Below are 14131 nucleotides of genomic sequence, written 5' to 3'. Positions count from 1 at the left end.
CCATCGACCCGCCGTCCTCCCCCTTCGCCTTCGCCCCCCGCTGCCTCCGCCTTGGCCCCCACCACCCTCTCCTGGAGGTGAGGGGCTGCCTTTCCACACCGGGCGAGCCCCCCCGGGCCTGGTCTGCGTGGAAAGGCAACGTCCGTGCTCCCTCAGAGCCCGTCTCGGGCCTGGGCCTCCGAGCCCTGCTCTAGACAACAGCTGTGCTCCCTCAGAGCCTCTTCCCAGCACGGCCTGTCTCTGTGGAGAAGAAGGGTTTGCTCTGTGGAGGCCGGCCTGCCAGCCCACAGCCTCTCTCTCTGCTCCTCTCCTAGGATGGGGACGTTCACAGGCACCTCTACCTCCAGGGTGTCCTCACCAGTCTCGGGGAGGTGGCGGAGAGACCCAAGTAAGTGAGGCAGGGCCTACGTACTGCCCCAGCACGGTGGTGGCAGGTGTGCCTCTTAGTTCATATGTCCCGCTCCTTCTCATGTCAGCATGTGGCACTGAGCCCTGTTAACTCGCGTTGTGTAGGTGCAAGATTGGGATGGGTGCTGTTCCTCTTGTCCGTTGGCTTTAGCAGCTGAGGAGAATAAGTTAAAAGGGAGAAAGCACGGGCACACTGCAAGACATTTTTATTTTGCCCCTCTACTGTGCTCTGGTGAGACCCCACCTGGAGTACTGCATCCAGCTCTAGAGCCCCCAATATAAGAATGACATTGACCTGTTAGAGTAGGTCCAGAGGAGGCCACGAAGGTGATCCGAGGGCTGGAGCACTTCTGCTGTGAGAGAAGAGAGTTGGGGTTCAGCCTGGAAAGAGAAGGCTCTGGGGAGACCTTAGAGCCCCTTCCAGTACCTAAAGGGGGGGCAACAAGGAAGCTGGAGAGGGACTTTTTACAAGGGCGTGTAGTGGTAGGACAAGGGGTAATGGCTTCAGACGGGAAGACGATAGATTTAGATTAGATATCAGGAAGATATCTAATTAGATTATTAGATATCTTGACTGTGAGGGTTGTGAGACACTGGAGCAAGTTGCCCAGAGAAGCTGTTGGCGCAAAGTTTTAATCCACAACTATGACTTTAAAGTCAAAGAGCTTATTTCTATCATTGCTGCTTGGTGTTTATTCTTAATCAAAGCATCACTTCAGAGGACAATAATATATACAGTGCTCAAGCCATAATGGCAAATAAGAGTTTCCAATTGCTAGTACCATTACAATCTTCATTCCATTGCACCTTTCATTTAATTTAAGTTTTATTCACAAAAAAAAAAAAAAGCCATAAGTAAATAAAGTCATCTAGAGGGATATATGCTGTTTAAGTTAAGGTTCTAATTTAATTTGTGTTGTGGATGTCCAAATTTCCCTACAGGGTGTCTGAATTCAGTTGCCACATTTCTGGGTGCTGCCAGGTCTTTGATACACTGGAGGGCTACGAGCACCACTACAACACGCTGCACAGGAACGTCTGCTCCTTCTGCAAGCGCTCCTTTCCCTCGGGGCATCTCTTGGATATTCACATCTTGGAGTGGCACGACTCACTTTTCCAGATAATGGCAGAGAAGCAAAACATGGTGAGTTGCTGTGCCCAGCCTTTCACTTGTGGTTGGCATGCACAGCGTGGTCTGGCACCGTTCAGGGAGGGCGCCATGTCCCCCCCTGACACCACTTGCCTTTTCCAATTGTGTCTTTTTTTTTCTTCCCCCCCTGCGTCCCACCTACCTTTCAGTACAAGTGTTTGGTGGAAGGCTGTGCAGAGAAGTTCAAGAGCAGCAAGGACAGAAAGGATCACTTGGTCACTGTTCACCTTTATCCTGCTGACTTTCGGTTTGATAGACCGAAGAAAGCCCAAAGGTAACCGCAGAACTACAATAGCACAACTGCTTTTCCTCTATAGAGCAGATGTTGTGCTTCTCTGCTGTCGTGCTCCCTTTCCAGAGTAAGCAAGCAGAGGCTCAGAAATTATGTTTTCTGCTGCTTGTAAGAACAGGTAAACTTGCAAGTCTTTCTGTGGCAATGATTTACTTTATCTTAGTGTTGAAACACATTGTATTTCTCTCCTTGTATGGCTTCAGGCTTTGCTTCCTTCATGCCATCTCAAGTGTAAACACAAAATCTGGCATTTCCTGCTTTGTTCTCCAACCCTTGCAATATTCCCGTTCTCCAAAACTCAGTGGAGAGCAGAGGGAAGCTTTGTAAGTCTGGCAAATGGCTTTCTCAGCTGGCTACTCATTTCAAGCACTGCTTTCACCACAGGGATTAATAGAATGTTGTTTAACAGAAACCTGGGTGATGGAATGAAGAAAAAATTTCTCACCTGACAGAGTTGGATGGTGCCCAAAGGGACAGGGGACTGGGTCTGTGGGGTCTTTCAAAGCTTGCTTGGGTAGCCTGGCCTGAACTCTCTGAGCCTGTTGAATGAGTTGCACTTTATGGACTGAAGAAAAGAACTTGGGGACAAAGCTGTGTGCTGTAATGCAGAGAGGGACCTGGGAGTCCTGCTGGACAAGAAGTTGCCCATGAGCCAGCCATGTGCCCTTGTGGCCAAGAAGGCCAATGGTCTCCTGGAGTGCGTTAAAAAGACCGTGGTCAGCGGGTCAAGGGAGGTCATCCTCCCCCTCCCCCTCTACTTTGCCCTGGGGAGGCTACATCTGGAGCACTGTGTCCAGTTCAAGAGAGACGGGGAAGTGCTGGAGAGAGTCCAGCAAGGGGCTACGAAGGTGATCAGGGGACTGAAGCAGCTCTGTGCTGAAGAAAGGCTGAGAGACCTGGGTAAGTTCAGCCTGGAGAGGAGAAGACTGAGAGGGGATCTTAGCAATGCTTATAAATATCTAAAGGGTGGGTGTCAAGAGGATGGGGCCAGACTCTTCAGTGGTGCCCAATGACAGGACAAGGGGCAACGGGCACAAACTGAAACACAGGAAATTCCATCTCAACATGAGGAAAAACTTATTTCCTTTGAGGGTGGCAGAGCCCTGGAAGAGGCTGCCCAGAGAGCGTGTGGAGTCTCCTCCTCTGGAGATACTCAAAATCAACCTGGACGCATTCCTGTCCAACCTGCTTTGGGTGACTCTGCTTTGGCAGCCCTGGGGATTGGACGGGTGATCTTGGAAGCTCCCTTCCAACTCCTACTATTGTGCAATTCTGTAACCCTGAATATTTAAAGTAGAAACTCATACAAGCCTATCACGCAGCTCTCCAGCAGCCTTTTGGCCTCTCCTGTTGGGTTGCACAGCCCACATACGGCCTCCATGTAATAACTCACCCAAGTTGGATTTGACCTTTTTCATCATGAAATACCTTTTAATTTCTTTTCCTCTGGGCATATGTGACTGCTGCTGAGAAAGTATGTACAATTTTCTCTCTGCAGTGGCCCCAAGCACGTGAGCTCTCCGATGAAGCAGGGTGCTGGCATGCCGATGGATGTGAGCATGGAGACATCGGAGCCATTCCCAGTGGACCCCACAGAAACAGGGCCCAGTGAGAACATGGAGATCCCTCAGCCTGCAGCCAGCCCCGGCCCTGAGGTGCCAGAGAAACGGCACTATAAATCCAGGTCTGTACTGTTGGCCTCCACAGGCAAAAATTTCTGGGGCTGGGACCATATCATCGTAATTGCATTTTCCATTCCCTAGTGCCATTCCCTGGCTCAGGGTGTTTCTGTGTTGAAGATAGAAGAGGTAGGATTTCCATGTGTGTTTTAAAAGAGGAAAGCATAAGGAAGGACAGAGTGTGCATACACCGTGAAAGCCGTGTCAATAAGCTTCTGGTAGTCTGCCCTGTTATGATCTCTTCCCAGGGTACTGCAGAATGGTGTGGGTCTGAAGATAAGAACTCTGCCCTAAAATACTCAAAACAAGTTTTGTTCCTGCTTTTTAACACTTTCCCATCTGAGCTGACTTGGGGTTGCGCTGGCACTTTTCACTGTACCTGTCTGTGTTCTCCCACACAGTCACAGGACAAGACACAAATAAAGCAGGTGAAAGGTGAACATACTGTTCTGAATCCTAGGTTTTGCAGTCAGGCCAGAGCCACATTGATGTTTTTTCTGGGTTGTTTTTTTTTTTTACATAAGTCTTACAGAAACTTGGAACTGAATTGCCTAATGTTGGCTTGACTTTTGAAATCCCCCTCATGGTGTGCTGTATAACCTGTACAAGACACAAGGAAGCCATCAAAAGGTCACGACCCTCTTCCCAGCACCCAGATAGGTGTAATTTTTTTCATAATTTTAATAATCTCTCAGCATATGCTTTTGCCTGAACCATTCCAGTTAGCAAAGCTATTCTTGTGTTTTGAGTTGCCCGCGTATGTGACACGTCTGGAAGCAGAATGAGCCCATGATCACACTGGAAAACCCTCTTCTGTCTTCAGCTCCCTCTCGCTTTTGCTGGCATCAGCATTTCACTCCACCTCTGTGAAATGCGGTGAGCTTTCAGGGCTTCCTAAGGAGTTGTGGAGTCTGAAAGCACTCTTAGTGCACTACAGCCAGTTGGGTCTGCTTTTGTGTGTCATGGTCTGCCTGACAAAATCCTGTCCAGACATTGGAATGGGCTGCCCAGGGAGGTGGTTGAGGCACCATCCCTGGAGGTGTTCAAAAGACGGGTTGATGTAGTGCTGGGAGATATGGTTTAGTGATGGTGATGCTTCTTTTTTGTTGTGTGGGTGTCTATTTTTGTCAAAGTTAGGTCGTCGGTTGGACAAGATGATCTTTAAGGTCCCTTTCAACCTAGAAGATTCTGTGATTCTTTGAATTCAACGGGGTGCTGCAGGCCAAAAGGAAAATGTGATGCTGAAAAGGCTGTGCTTTTACTGCTGCTTCTGCTCTCCTCTTCATCAATCGTGTGCTTCCGCAACAAACCACTGCAACTTCCCAGTGGCATTTTCTAACACCTTACACCCTGTTGTAAAGAGAGGAGAGCCCTCCAGAGCATAAATTAAATGTGCAGAATAAATGGGAAAGCAGACCAATATTTCACCCATTTTTTGAATTACACTTTGTTAATTTCCATGTCCTGCTCCTCTGATACCTTTTTGTTCCCAGAGTGGGAGCTTGAAATGCTGTACAAGGCATAAAGCATCCTGCTGATCTTGTGAGAGGTGGGACATTAATGTGTATTAAAGCCTATCTTCTCCCTTTCCAGGATCCCATCCACAATTTGCTTTGGACAAGGTGCCACCCGAGGATTTAAAGGACCAAGGAAGAAAGTGTGAAGGTCAGTGCACTAGATTTGTGCAAGATGAGAAATCACCAGCTGCTCTCGCCTGCAAACATTAGTGGTGGCACTGTGACCGAGCAGGGGTATTCACAGCTGGGTGCGAGGGTTGTGCTCCGTACAGGGAAGGCAGAAAGGTGAAAACAGGGATTTTGTGGCAGCAGTTTGGGATACATCAGTGCCTTGGGACATACTTTGCTACAGTCCCTTTGTGTCTCTGTACCACCCTCCCTTTGGCAGCATTTCAGAGCTGACTGGTGCTTATGTTTATCCTTCCTGACACACAACAGTCTCTTTTCCGATCCCCTCTGAAATCAAACTACAAATACATTTGTCTGCCTCCGTGCTGCGAGTGTTTGTGTCTCATCAGTGCCAGGACCGCTCTGGGCAGCAGTGGCATTCTAGAGAGACGGTCACACCTCACCTGAGCTTGCAAGTGTGGCAGATGTTGTTCTGAAACTCCAGGCAGCTGTGGTGATTGCATAAGCTTTGTGAAAAACTTGCAAGGAATCGCTGCCAAAGATGCAGCAGGGATAAGACCAAGCAAAACACGCTGTGTTCCCTCTTCCTGCAGGAAGCCCTGCATTGCCCCAGCCTCCTCAGCTGGTCTGGGGGCAGGGTGCCACACTTCCCTGCTAGCCCTGCATGTACAGAGGAGAATCAAAATCCAGAGGAAGAGCGGTCTAGATTACAGCAATTAATTTAATTATTTTAATTGAATTCTTTCATTTCCTCACAGTGTTTTTAAAAGCTCCCAGCAATGATAGCCCCATGCAGATGTGTGGTAGGTTGAACTCTGCATCAGTTGCTTGCAGAAAGTCTCAGGCTGTAGTGGAGTACTGTGACATGAAAGTGAGATGAGATCAGTTGCTGGAGCTGAGACTACGCAGGATTGGGGGTTTTTTTATTTTTTTTTTTTTTATTTTGGGAGGAAAAAATAGATTCAAGAAATTGCAAGATGAAATCTGTTGACTGTACAGAAGCTGGAACCACTGACAAAAAGAAAAAGCAGAGGAAAAAAAAAAAGCATAAGTCCTTAATTCTGACCTTTTCCATCTCACTGAAATCTGCTCTGGTCCCTGGTGCTTGCTCTGAAACCCACATGAGAGGTTTGCCTGTTACCTGAAACAGAAGCTTTCGAAACCAAGGGTACTTTAGAGAGGAGAGGCTGCTTTATTCGACGGTGGGTGCTAGGTGGAAATACACAAATCTGGCACACCTTACCGGGTACAGTCATCCATTATTTATACACAAAAGATTCTCATTATTCCCCTACCTAATCCGTAACTCCACCTGGGCTGACATATCCATCAGGATGACCCAACAGCCCTTTTGCACATGTGCATTACATTTTGCAGCGTCTGCAAAACACCTCTCTGCAGGCGTGGGCTCCTCGGTGGCCGTTTGTCCTCACGTTATCCTTTAAGGGATTGAGTCATCTCAGGACAGTAAAAGTTCACTGTAAGTTTGCCAAATTCTTGAGGAGGATAAGGATGTTCCTTGAAGTAGCCCCAGCTCTGTCCTAGTTGGTAGAGGAGGACATACAGTGACGTGTGGGAGAACCTGAAGTGATTGACTCCTCCTTGTTATCCCATCCTTAGCACTATCAGCTCATTTTCTCACACAGTAGGAAGCTCAGTAATTAACTCATTTTAGTTAGCATACGGTTATAAACAAAGCAGAGACCTGCCCTTGGTAACATGCCCAGGCCAGGAAAAGCATTCTGGTACCTTGCAGCTCATTTCTGTGGGGAGTTAAAATAAAGTGACTTCTAACTAGGTGAATAAATAAAAGGAATTTTTACAAAATTGCTTCATAGAGAATTTAAATGCTGTTTTGAAGTCCAGGCAGTCAGATGTAAAGAATGAACCTCTCCTTGCTCCAAATACTCCAAAAATCAGCTTGAGAATGAGGTTATTTTTCCTCTCGTCTTTCCCTTCCTTTTTAATCTCGCTCTGCCAGAAGAAAAGATTCATTGGAAGTACAGGCAGGCTCGTTGGGCTGCTGCCAGGTTTCAGGGTCCTGTTGAACCATGACACTTAGAAAATTGACCGTAAAGGGGAAAAAAAAAAGAGGTTGCTGGAATGGTATTTATCCAAGAAGCTTAGGATCTAGAATTGGGTTTTTTTTCCCTTCCCCCTCTCTGGGAGGAACAAAGGATAAAAAGGGCTTTGAAAAATCCTTGCAAATAGGAGCAAGGAATGATACTTAGAGAGACTTAGGCAATTTCCCTGTGAGTTTTAAAATGCTTTGCTCTGTTTAAATCTCAGCTGGCTTGTCCAGCCTTAATCCTTGCTCCTTGGCCCCTGGAGAGAACTGTCTCTGGCAGGCAAACCCTCTGGCTGGGATTGCTGCCAGAGGACAGCAGGCAGCCCCATGGTACAGACCAGCGTCTGTCACCACCTATGTGGCCACCACCCCCAGTGCTCCCAGTCCAGGTCTGCCCAAGGATGTCTGTCAGCAGGGACCAGCAATGATCAAAATCACTCTCCAACACTGGAAGCCCCTGATGAATCTTCCTTTACCTCCACTGGAATAACTGGAAATTTGAAGCAGGCCACACGGTTCTGGAAATGCCTGCAGGCTTTGGCATGTGACGGTACAAAGATCAGGCAGAAGTAGCCCAATCTACCCTCCCTTACATGTTTAGGTCCAAAGTTTCCGCCTGGAAATTCTTTCCTTCCTTTTTCCCAGACTCAGGACTCTGAGTGTCTGCCATTGCTATTAAAAAATTAATTAAAATTGCAATTACAGCCTCAGGGCTCATGACTAGTTCTCTTCTGGGTTACCAACTTTTTCCAGAGTCCATGGGTGAGTCTTTCCCAGCTGGCCAGTGGCTTTCAAAAATCCAAATTTCAAGCTAAAACTTGAATTTCCCTTTTTTTTAAAAAAAAATATATATTTTTTATAATTCCTTGTGGGATTTGGCATGAGCCCGGCCCTTGCTTGCTCGTGCAGGTGGGAGCAGGTGGAGTCACCCAGCAGGGGCCATCAGAAGGACATGTGTTGGCCAGATATACATGCCTGCAAGCAATCACAAGCACAGTGCAGGGCTTGGACAGCACGTGTGCACACAAACACACACACATATGTACAAGCATGCACAGCAGCCGCACACACACAATACACACATTTGCAGGCAAGTTCATACATGGTAGGAAAGGGATTTTTTTTAACACATTCAGAATGTACCCGAATGTGTCCCTGGCTGTGAGCAAAGCACTGCTCAGTCTCTCCAGCATCTGGATGGCAGAGCTGCTGCCAGGAGCTTGCCTTCACCAGGCCCCACATGAAAACAGGGTGCCCTCGGTGAAACATGGTGTAACCCATCCATGGAGATGGATCCCATCATGGTGGACATGGTTCAGAAGCAAGGGGAAGGGATGCAACCGACTTGGGGGAGTGCTGAATGCCACAGCAGGGGCAAGGCATCTACACCCACGCCAGCAGAGAAGTCAAGAGGTCCCCCCCCTGCAGCATCCCCCCCGCCCCGAGCAAGAGCAAGCAGCTCCATGCCAGAGGCCACCACCTTGTTGGGACATTTCCTGGGACTCCCCATCCTCGTGGAAGCTGCCAGGGCTTTTGGGGTGTGGGCTCAGGAGCACGTTCCTCCTCCCTCCCCCGCAGAGATTGTCAGCAGGACACAGACCTGCAGTGACCATTTTGGGGTTGCAAGGCTTTCCTGTGCTTTGCAATACAACCATGTATCTCCAGATACCAGAATACATGTTAAGAGATAGTAAGGGTTTAACATAAATGAATAAGTTGTAATCAAACCAAATTACTTGGGATTTAATATGGTGTGACTTGTGCTGTTTGCTTAGCTTTACTTAGCACAAGTAGCTACATATGCTGAAGCCTTGAAGCCACGAGAAAGTTACTCTTCTTGGCAATAGAGTGATTTAGCTTGGAAGGGACCTTAAAGATGATCTTGTTCCAAACCCCCTGCCATGGGCAGGGACACCTCCCACCAGCCCAGGTTGCTCCAAGCCCCCTCCAACCTGGCCTTGAACCCCTCCAGGGATGGGGCAGCCACAGCTTCTCCGGGCAACCTGGGCCAGGCTCTCACCACCCGCAGAGGGAAAAATGTCTTCCTGATACCTAATCTAAATTTACGCTCTTTCAGTTTGAAGCCATTACTCCTCATCCTACCACTACAGGCCTTGCTAAAAAGTCCCTCTCCAGCAGTTTTGACATCCCACTGATGTTTTGGTAGTGTTTCTCCCAAGTCTGGGACTCGTTAGTTCTCCGTGTTCTGCCAACAAGGGCAGGTGCACAAGGAGTGTAAAGCAGAAGTTACGGAGGCTCCAACCCTTGGCTGAAACTGCAAATCAACAAGATAAGATCCTGTCTGCCTGGAGACACAGGAAAATAATCCAATTAGATGTTAGAAGACCCCATACCAAAAATCACCATTGAACTAGAGGATGTGTGATGGGCAGGTGTAGAGATCACAAGGGTTTATTTGCCAAGGGATTTCTTTGTTTGGGATACCTGTCTTTGGAGGCCCCCAGCCCAGGCTGTCCTTGCTGTTGTACCTTCTAATTAAATTATATTTTTTTATGAAATCCAACACCTGAGACTCTGCTGTGGGAAACCAAGGGTCGAGCCTGAAGAAGGAGGATGCACGCCCAGGTGCGCGTGCGAGCGACACCATGAATGGTGTGTGAACACCTAGGCAGCAGTTTCTCCTTGAACAGGGGCAACCCATCTCCTTAGAGAGGCCTTCAGCCCAGGTGTGTGGCTGCTTCAAACTGCCCCACCGTTGTTTGATTTCAGAGGGCATATCTGAGTCTTTGTTTTCCCATGAGGGAGAAAAGCTTGCGCATTTTTCCACTTCAAGGTCAGGTGGGACAGGGCTTTTCCACCCGGCCTAGTGGAAGATGTCCCTGCCCACGGCAGGGGGGGAGGGCTGGACAATTCTGGAAGGTCCCCTCCAACCCAAAGGCTGCCTGGAGTCCATCTTCGGGAAAGGTTAGTCCCATGCCCCGTTCCCACCCAGTAGCACAGCCTGGCACCACCTAGCACCCCACAGGGTGCCCTGGGAGGCAGCCGCACCCAGCAGTGGGCAAAGTCCAGGGCAAAGGCTGGGGCAGCCCACGGGTGGCAGCCATGGAACGGTAGGTCTCTGCCCAGCTGAGCAGGGGGCTGGTGGCACGGGCAGGGGTGGGCAGAATGAGTTGTGGGTGCAGAGAGGGGCTGTGGGTGCAGGCAGGCACAGGCAGGGGCTGTGGGTGCAGAGGGGGGCTGTGGGTGCAGGCAGGCACAGGCAGGGGCTGTGGGTGCAGAGGGGGGCTGTGGGTGCAGGCAGGCACAGGCAGGGGCTGTGGGTGCAGGCAGGCACCAGCCAACTCCCCGGCCATCTCTCTGCCAGCCCGGCAGCCGTGCGTCTCTGCAGCATCGCCCTCCTGCTGGGAGCTGGCCTCCTCCTGCCTGCAGCTGGGGGCACCCAGGTGAGCCCCCACCCTCCACCTCACGCTCCGGTCACCGGTGGGCACAGGGAGACCCGTGCGTCATCTCTGCCACCCTCCTTCTCTCTCCCCACAGGCTCCCAGCGACACCGGGCGGAAGGACCTGGACACAGAAAGGGATCTGGCCAGGGAAATGTAAGAGGTGGCTCCCTGGTGGCTCTGGGCTCCCTGCACCGTCGGGTGCCCCCACCACTTGACAAAGTGACACCCCAAAACGTAAAGCGTTTCGGGGGGAAAATAAATTTCCCTCATTGCTTTACGTGCCCCCTCCCCCCACACACCTCAAAGATTAAAGGGCTCCCGGCTCCATCTTCCCTGCAAAATCACTTAAGCTTTCCGAACATGGTGTCCCTTCGCTGGCAGTGGCACCCCTGTCCCAGACCCGGCCCGCGGGATAAGCAGCACGGTTAGTCCGTTTGCTTGCTGAGATCCTAATTGCCTAATTGCAGCCTCCCTGGGGGGATGTCTCACCAGAGTTCCTACACCCTGATGGGGACTCCCCTGGGGCAGAGGGACGTTGAGCAACCCTGACCTTTCCTCTCGATTCTACTCTTCCAGCCTTCTGGGAATAAGAGCCGTGGAGCCGCCGGGGGAGGGTGAGATCACCAGTGAGGTGGAACCGGGTCTGAAGGGCTTTTCCAGCAGCGCCTGGGCTCAAGGGCGCCCCCTCCAGGCCCAGGTGGGACCAGAGGAGGACCGTGACCGGCTCTACCACCCCCGGGACGATGCTGGGGAGGCTGATGCCCAGAGGCCACCCCAGATGCTGTCCCTGGAGGTGCAGAGGGGCCCGGAGGAGGACCGCGACCATCTCTACCATGGCTGAGTTGGAGATGTGCCTGGGCTGCGAAGTGAGGGGTGGGAGTCACCTGAGGGAAATCGTCCCCTCCCTACCCACCTTCAAGCCTCCCCAATAAACCCATTTTTCCCTCCGTGTCCCGGTGGGCTCTTTATTGCTGCCAGAAACCTCTCACTAAATGCAGGGCCCCCAAATCAGAGGGATCAGCCTCCTTGGCCTGGCCCCAAGACCCCAAGCGGGATGAGGATGATGCCTCAGGGGCAGGGCGTGTCTCAGCCCATCATCCTGGCCTCAGTGCTGCCCAGGCACTGAGGAAACTCAGCACACTGGTGTTACTCCCAGGAAGGTCTCCTTCCCAGGGGACACAGGGACCTTATTGCTCCACAAGCCCAGCTCAGCATCAGAGAGCTGATGGAGCCGGGGTGTGTCAGTGAACCCCAACATTTCTCAGCTCAGGGGGGAACGGCACAGAAAGGAGGCCCCATCTCCCAGTAGCGCCAGGAAAACCTTTTAATAGCAATGGCAAATGCGGTCCCCGCCACTCATGGTCTCCCCCCAGGCCAGTATGGCTGCTGGCTGGGTGCCAGACCCCTCCATGGGGTGAGGCAGGGGGGCAGAGGGGACCTGCTCCCCCCTCCCTGGGCTTAGCTGTCGGTAAAGTTGGCCTTGCGCTTCTCCACAAACGCCGTCATCCCCTCCTTGCGGTCACCCTGTGAGGAATGGAGAGGGTGAGGTTTGGGGGGGAGCGGGAGGGGCTGGGGCAGCCCTGCTGTCTCCCTCCCACAACGGGACCGACCCCCTCCTACTCACGGTAGCAAAGGTGGCATAAAAAAGCCGCTTCTCTGTCCTGGTCCCCTCTGCCAGCGTCGTCTCGAAGGCTGAGAGCAAAGGAGAAGTTGGGGAGACCCCCCCTGCCTGGTCCCCCAGGGAGGGGTTCCCAGTTGCCCTCCCAGCCCCTACCGGCATTGACTGACTCCTTTGCCATGGCGGCCACCAGCTTGGAGTTGCTGGCGATCTTCTCAGCGCAGGCGATGGCTGCGTCCACTAGCGTTTCCACGGGGAAGACCTTGCTCACCAGCCCTGGGATGGAGGATGGGAGGTGGTGGGGTGGTGGAGGGCCTCCCTGCCAGACCCCCACCAGGCCGGGGCTGCCCCATGCCCCCTACCTGCCTCTTTCGCCTCCGCTGCTGAAATCCGGTCCCCAGTGAGGACCATCTCCATGGCCAGTGACTTCCCCACTGCCCTGGTCAACCTCTGCGTCCCTCCAGCACCTGGAGGTGTTTGGAGAAGGGAAAGGTCCAGAGAGGGACAACTTTGGTATCCCTGCTGTCCCTGCTCTGGCTGGGAGTGGTGGGTGTCCCCCCATCCCACTCACCTGGGATGGTCCCCAGCAGGATTTCGGGTTGCCCGAACTGTGCTTTCTCACCAGCGTAGATGATGTCGCACATCATGGCCAGCTCACACCCGCCACCCAGCTGGGAGCAGAGAGGAAGAGGAGGGGTTGGGGGTGCTGAGGGCTGAGCCACGGAGGGCACAGGGGGAGGACAGGGGGGGACACTCACAGCGAAGCCGTTGACGGCAGCGATGATGGGTTTGCGGATGGTGGAGACCTTGTCCCAGCCGGCAAGGAAGCTGCTGCTGTAACACTCCTGGAAGGTTTTACTCTGCATCTCCTTGATATCGGCACCAGCTGCAAAGAGAAACCGGGTGGGGACACTGATTCCACACACACATACCCCCCCAGACAATATGGGGTGGAGGGAGGCACCCCGCCCCTACCTGCGAAGGCTTTTTGGCTGCCAGTGATGACGATGGCCCCCACCTGGGGGTCATTCTCCAGGTCCTCCAGCGCCCGCCGCAGCTCCTCCATCAGCCCCTCGCAGAGGGCATTGAGCGCCTGCGGCCGGTTCAGCTGGACCAGCCCCACGCTCTGCCGCGCGCCCGTCTTCTGCACCACCAGGTACTGGAACGGGGACCCTGACACCCACACCGTCAGGCCACCGGTTGCCTTCCACCGGCCAAGACCCCATCACCACCACCCGCCCTCTGCCCGGGCTCGGTTGCCGGGCTATTTTAAGACGCCCTTCGTGGCGGCAGGCGCGTGCCAGCGGTCACCGGCAGCTGCCACCCCCAGGGGCAGGGGAGGCGGGGAGCTGCCGGTGCCATCCCGGGCCGGGAAGGTGCAGCCTGGTGACCACCGCACTGCGCCGGGCCGGTGCGTGGGGCTGGGACCCGGTGCCCGGAACAGAGCCCCGGTGCCGGGACCATCCACGGTGCTGGGACCCGGCAGCGGACCGCGCGCGGTGCTGCGCCCGGTGCGCCGGCCTGAGCCCCTGCCCGGTGCTGGGACTCGGCGCCTGCTGCCGGGACCGTAGGGGGTGACGGGACCTGCTGCGCGCTCCAAGGCACCCGCTGGCACGGTGCCGCGCACAGCCTGAGGCATCCGGTGGACGGACTCGGGACGGTAGAGGGGGCTGAGCCTCGGTACAGCGCACCCACGGCGCCGGGACGCGGTGTCACCGCCCCTCCCCACCCCCCCGGTGCCCCGCTCACCGGCGCTGCAGGCTCGCGCCCCCGGGAGGGGCCGGGGCGGCGGGAGGAGCGCGCGGCGGGAGGGGCACACGGCGGCGGCGGCGGGCCGGAGGAAAGCGCGCAGCGAGGCGGCCATGG

General features: G+C 53.2%; 3 protein-coding genes across 3 annotated transcripts in view; 2 read left to right on the top strand and 1 right to left on the bottom strand.

The window, feature by feature from the left end:
* ZNF511 (zinc finger protein 511) overlaps window positions 1–11597 on the top strand; it is a 13269-nt gene extending 1672 nt beyond the window's left edge. The window contains exons 2-9 of the mRNA XM_014966633.1: window positions 2–77; window positions 315–388; window positions 1351–1552; window positions 1708–1832; window positions 3349–3534; window positions 5123–5194; window positions 10742–11071; window positions 11224–11597. Of these exons, the coding sequence (XP_014822119.1) occupies window positions 2–77; window positions 315–388; window positions 1351–1552; window positions 1708–1832; window positions 3349–3534; window positions 5123–5192 (733 nt within the window). The 3' untranslated portion in view covers window positions 5193–5194; window positions 10742–11071; window positions 11224–11597. The remainder of the gene's footprint in view (window position 1; window positions 78–314; window positions 389–1350; window positions 1553–1707; window positions 1833–3348; window positions 3535–5122; window positions 5195–10741; window positions 11072–11223) is intronic.
* LOC106902826 (proline-rich acidic protein 1-like) lies at window positions 10307–11488 on the top strand. Its single transcript, XM_014966632.1, has 4 exons — window positions 10307–10314; window positions 10569–10647; window positions 10742–10800; window positions 11224–11488. The coding sequence occupies exons 1-4, from the start codon at window positions 10307–10309 to the stop codon at window positions 11486–11488; spliced, it is 411 nt and encodes a 136-aa protein (XP_014822118.1).
* Window positions 11598–11947: 350 nt separating the features above from the next.
* ECHS1 (enoyl-CoA hydratase, short chain, 1, mitochondrial) lies at window positions 11948–14129 on the bottom strand. The gene is made up of 8 exons (XM_014966648.1): window positions 14015–14129; window positions 13241–13438; window positions 13024–13151; window positions 12837–12936; window positions 12628–12732; window positions 12422–12541; window positions 12272–12339; window positions 11948–12171 (listed from the first exon to the last, which is right to left on the bottom strand). Exons 1-8 carry the CDS (start codon window positions 14127–14129, stop codon window positions 12106–12108), a joined length of 900 nt encoding a protein of 299 aa, XP_014822134.1. The 3' UTR covers window positions 11948–12105.
* Window positions 14130–14131: the final 2 nt, after the last annotated feature.

The sequence above is a fragment of the Calidris pugnax genome, unplaced genomic scaffold (assembly GCF_001431845.1).
Source record: "Calidris pugnax isolate Ruff unplaced genomic scaffold, ASM143184v1 scaffold53, whole genome shotgun sequence".
Classification (NCBI taxonomy): domain Eukaryota; kingdom Metazoa; phylum Chordata; class Aves; order Charadriiformes; family Scolopacidae; genus Calidris; species Calidris pugnax.
Note: the sequence above shows the minus strand (reverse complement) of the source record. Positions and strands in the feature narration are given on the sequence as shown.

Bases quoted from the DNA above. Each gene is read 5' to 3' on its own strand.
- LOC106902826 (XM_014966632.1), top strand. The intron at 10,648-10,741 runs GTGAGCCCCCAC...CTCTCCCCACAG, and splicing joins CTGCAGCTGGGGGCACCCAG to GCTCCCAGCGACACCGGGCG. The intron at 10,801-11,223 runs GTAAGAGGTGGC...CTACTCTTCCAG, and splicing joins AGGGATCTGGCCAGGGAAAT to CCTTCTGGGAATAAGAGCCG.
- ECHS1 (XM_014966648.1), bottom strand. From the start codon at position 14,129: ATGGCCGCCTCGCTGCGCGCTTTCCTCCGGCCCGCCGCCGCCGCCGTG. The intron at 13,439-14,014 runs GTGAGCGGGGCA...TGTGGGTGTCAG, and splicing joins GGCGCGAGCCTGCAGCGCCG to GGTCCCCGTTCCAGTACCTG. The intron at 12,733-12,836 runs GTGAGTGGGATG...AAACACCTCCAG, and splicing joins CCTGCTGGGGACCATCCCAG to GTGCTGGAGGGACGCAGAGG.